Source organism: Ipomoea nil, unplaced genomic scaffold, assembly GCF_001879475.1.
Source record: "Ipomoea nil cultivar Tokyo-kokei standard unplaced genomic scaffold, Asagao_1.1 scaffold2159, whole genome shotgun sequence".
Lineage (NCBI taxonomy): Eukaryota > Viridiplantae > Streptophyta > Magnoliopsida > Solanales > Convolvulaceae > Ipomoea > Ipomoea nil.
In genome coordinates this window covers 3,861,775-3,864,860 of record NW_017618587.1, presented here as the reverse complement: position 1 = coordinate 3,864,860, position 3,086 = coordinate 3,861,775, and the positions used below count along the sequence as shown (strand labels likewise).

Below are 3,086 nucleotides of genomic sequence, written 5' to 3'. Positions count from 1 at the left end.
AATATTACTGACTATGTTACAATGTAGTATCGTTAATAGCTACTTTCTCAGCCTTAAAGATGAATGATAAATTAATTTTGTGCTCCTTACACGCGAGAAAATCTCTAAGTTATAAAATTTAAAATCTCTTAAAATGAATTTATATATATACTAGTGCAAACTCAGTTATCATTTAAACGTGAGAGTGTGAAACGACAAAGACTACTCCTAAATCTTATCAACTCTATTTTCCAAATTGTCTACTTTGAAAATTAATTTATTTGTCTTACTTGGTAGAACTCGAATCAATGTTGACCTGACTAAAATTGACAATAAACACGAAGAATAACACACATATTAGTAAACTTTTACACTATATTTTCATCTGAGGCTTCATAATAACACGAAGAATAATTAATTATTTAATTAATATGCAATGAGGATAAATGAAAATATATATGAAATTTAGAAATATTTCATCAAGTTCATCATCATGATATAGTAGCATACATTCTTGATGAAGCAAGAAGAATCCACAGAATTCGATCTTCTCGACAATGTTTTCTTTCATTACTTAAAGCTTAAAACATACACCATACCAGTACAGTACAGCAATTGAGCTAGGAATCAATACAATTTCCAAACTGTTCAAATTAAATCTGCAGTTGTTTATACGATCTGAACCAGAAACTCATCTTCTTAATGACTCATTGCATCATGCATCATATCATATCATATCCTTCAATAATTGATCAGGTGAAGCTGTTGATATACTTAGTAATGATCCGATTTACAATGATCCTGTAACCTTTCTCGGTGGGATGGTAACTATCCCAGAACAAATACTTGTTGCGATCCGGACAAGTGCCTGATAACTTGTTGCACAACATAGTAACCTCGATTGTCCCCGTCCCACAACACCCTAAATTAACAACTTCAAATCCTGCATGCACCCACCATTTAAATCATCATTTATTCTATCTGCAAAACGATTCGGAGTGATTAAGAATTGATTATAGTGTTTACCGTATTTTGCAGGATTCTTAATCATGTCGAGAAAGTCTTCATAGATGTCTATGAAAATCAGCTTGGAATTCGGCAGTTTCTTGGAGAGAATTTTAATCTCAGCTGAAAACTTGGCATTCGCCAGCTGCGCTGCTTGGTTGTAGTTTTCTACACATTCTCTTTCTGAGCCTCCTGCCAGTGTTCTTTGTGATGGTAAACACCCTACCGGTGGAATCCCAAAAAACCCAATTCTCCTTGCCCCCAGAGAGTACAATTCCTTCAAATTTTCCCAGAAAAGCAACATTAATCTTTCATCAATATATATATATATAACGGCGAAATTGGTTAATTATTTGGTACGAACCTGGAGAAAATTGGAAGCGCCTTCAAGCAGGAGATCAGTATAGGAGTTAATATCGTACTGATAACGGCGGATTCCGATGGTGAAATATGTGTTGGCAAGGTCATCACTGCCGGAAACCACCATGAATAGGGTGTTGTTTATGATAGATTTTGCTTCTTTTTCTCCCACCATGGCATTCAGCTTCCCCAAATACTCTTTAAAATACTTCAGTTGCTCCGAAAGAGGTATAACTGACTGAATTGAATTTTAGTATAGACAACTTGTTAGCTTAGCATTGAACATTATTTTTAATTTGAGTGACAAAGGTATGAGCATATAGCCCCAATCCGACTATCAGCTTAAACTTTTAGTTGAGATGGGACAGGGGCGTGTCCACGTGTTACTGCACAGGGGACGTGTGAGTATATAGTCATTAATGTGCAATCCAACTATTAGCTTAAGCTTTTAGTTAAGATGGAGCACGCTTCAATTAAAGGAAACCCGTAGACTTATAAGAATATATAGTACCATAAGTGCTGCAGTTTGAGGATCATATCCGCTGGCCCCGGACGCAAAGCTCACTCCCGTTTTGATATCCTCCGGCTGCAAATGCGGGTCCAAATAAGCCGGCACCAGTTCTTTGATTCCCAGTTCCTCCGCTGAAATTCGCCGGCCGGAAAAATGACATTTCGATTAAGAACCAAAAGAATGAAATTAAGTTTAATAATACAATGATGTTTTATGTTTTTTGGGGACGACTAGGTTACCTACTAAGTCGGGAGGAGTCTTGCCATTGCTGTACCTCCCGGTGTGCTTTCCACCCATGAAATCCTGCCCATATGGAGGGAAGTTGGTCTTGATCATGGTGGAGAGGTTGTTATTCATGCCTTGATCAACTATGGAATCTCCGAACGCAATAACCGCCTTTACAACCAAACCGTTTGGTAGCTTTATCTTGGCTTCACTGCATCCCGCCAATACCAGAAACGCAATAATACATAATAGGGAGGACGACAATAGCGGATAAGAATAAGAATAAGAAGAAGAAGACAACATTCTTGGATATCCGCTAAGGTTACAGGTAGCTCTTTTTAGTTTGATTATAGTCTAGCAATATTTATAGTAGAGGTTTAAGAGATCAATCTAGATAATTAATTAATTTAGTGTCAATAATGACTTTATGGTCTAGTAGTATGAAGTGATTTTTTTAAATGAGAGGTCATGGGTTCGAGCGTATTAAACCAATAATGACATGACAGGTTAATGAAGTTATCTGTCTGTCTCTTGCATGCACTAGATGTTTTGCCCCAAATAACAGAAGAATAGCAATGAAGTTGGCAGGACTTGAATGATAAGCAGTAGCATTTTGGCACTTCTCCCAGGTTGGTGGGCTACCCCATATTTGATAAACAATTGCATGCATGTAATTAATTAGCATAATCATCCAAAACTTGTTTGGTGAACAACCATAACACATGCATGCTTAATCGTGTTTACAAGTCACACATTGATCAAATCATTGGAAAAAATTTAGTTTCCACAAAAGAACGATGCACATAAACCAAGGTCTGTGTCACACACAATTTCTTTAAAATATATTGATTATTTCAAAATTCTTAGAGCGATATATAAAGTATATATTTTTTAAAAAATAACTGTTTATAATTTGCGTATATAATATACTCAGGATTATATACTTACAAACTTAATTGAATCTGTTAGTCACACCATCTGTTGTTAAACTGGAGGCTTGCTATTC

The 3,086-nt window shown here is 36.1% G+C and overlaps 1 protein-coding gene across 1 annotated transcript; it reads right to left on the bottom strand.

The window, feature by feature from the left end:
• Positions 1–453: 453 nt before the first annotated feature.
• On the bottom strand, positions 454–2,400 carry LOC109149166 (GDSL esterase/lipase EXL3-like). Its single transcript, XM_019296826.1, has 5 exons — positions 2,095–2,400; positions 1,856–1,986; positions 1,349–1,582; positions 1,006–1,261; positions 454–922 (listed from the first exon to the last, which is right to left on the bottom strand). The coding sequence occupies exons 1-5, from the start codon at positions 2,381–2,383 to the stop codon at positions 732–734; spliced, it is 1,101 nt and encodes a 366-aa protein (XP_019152371.1). The 5' UTR covers positions 2,384–2,400; the 3' UTR covers positions 454–731.
• Positions 2,401–3,086: the final 686 nt, after the last annotated feature.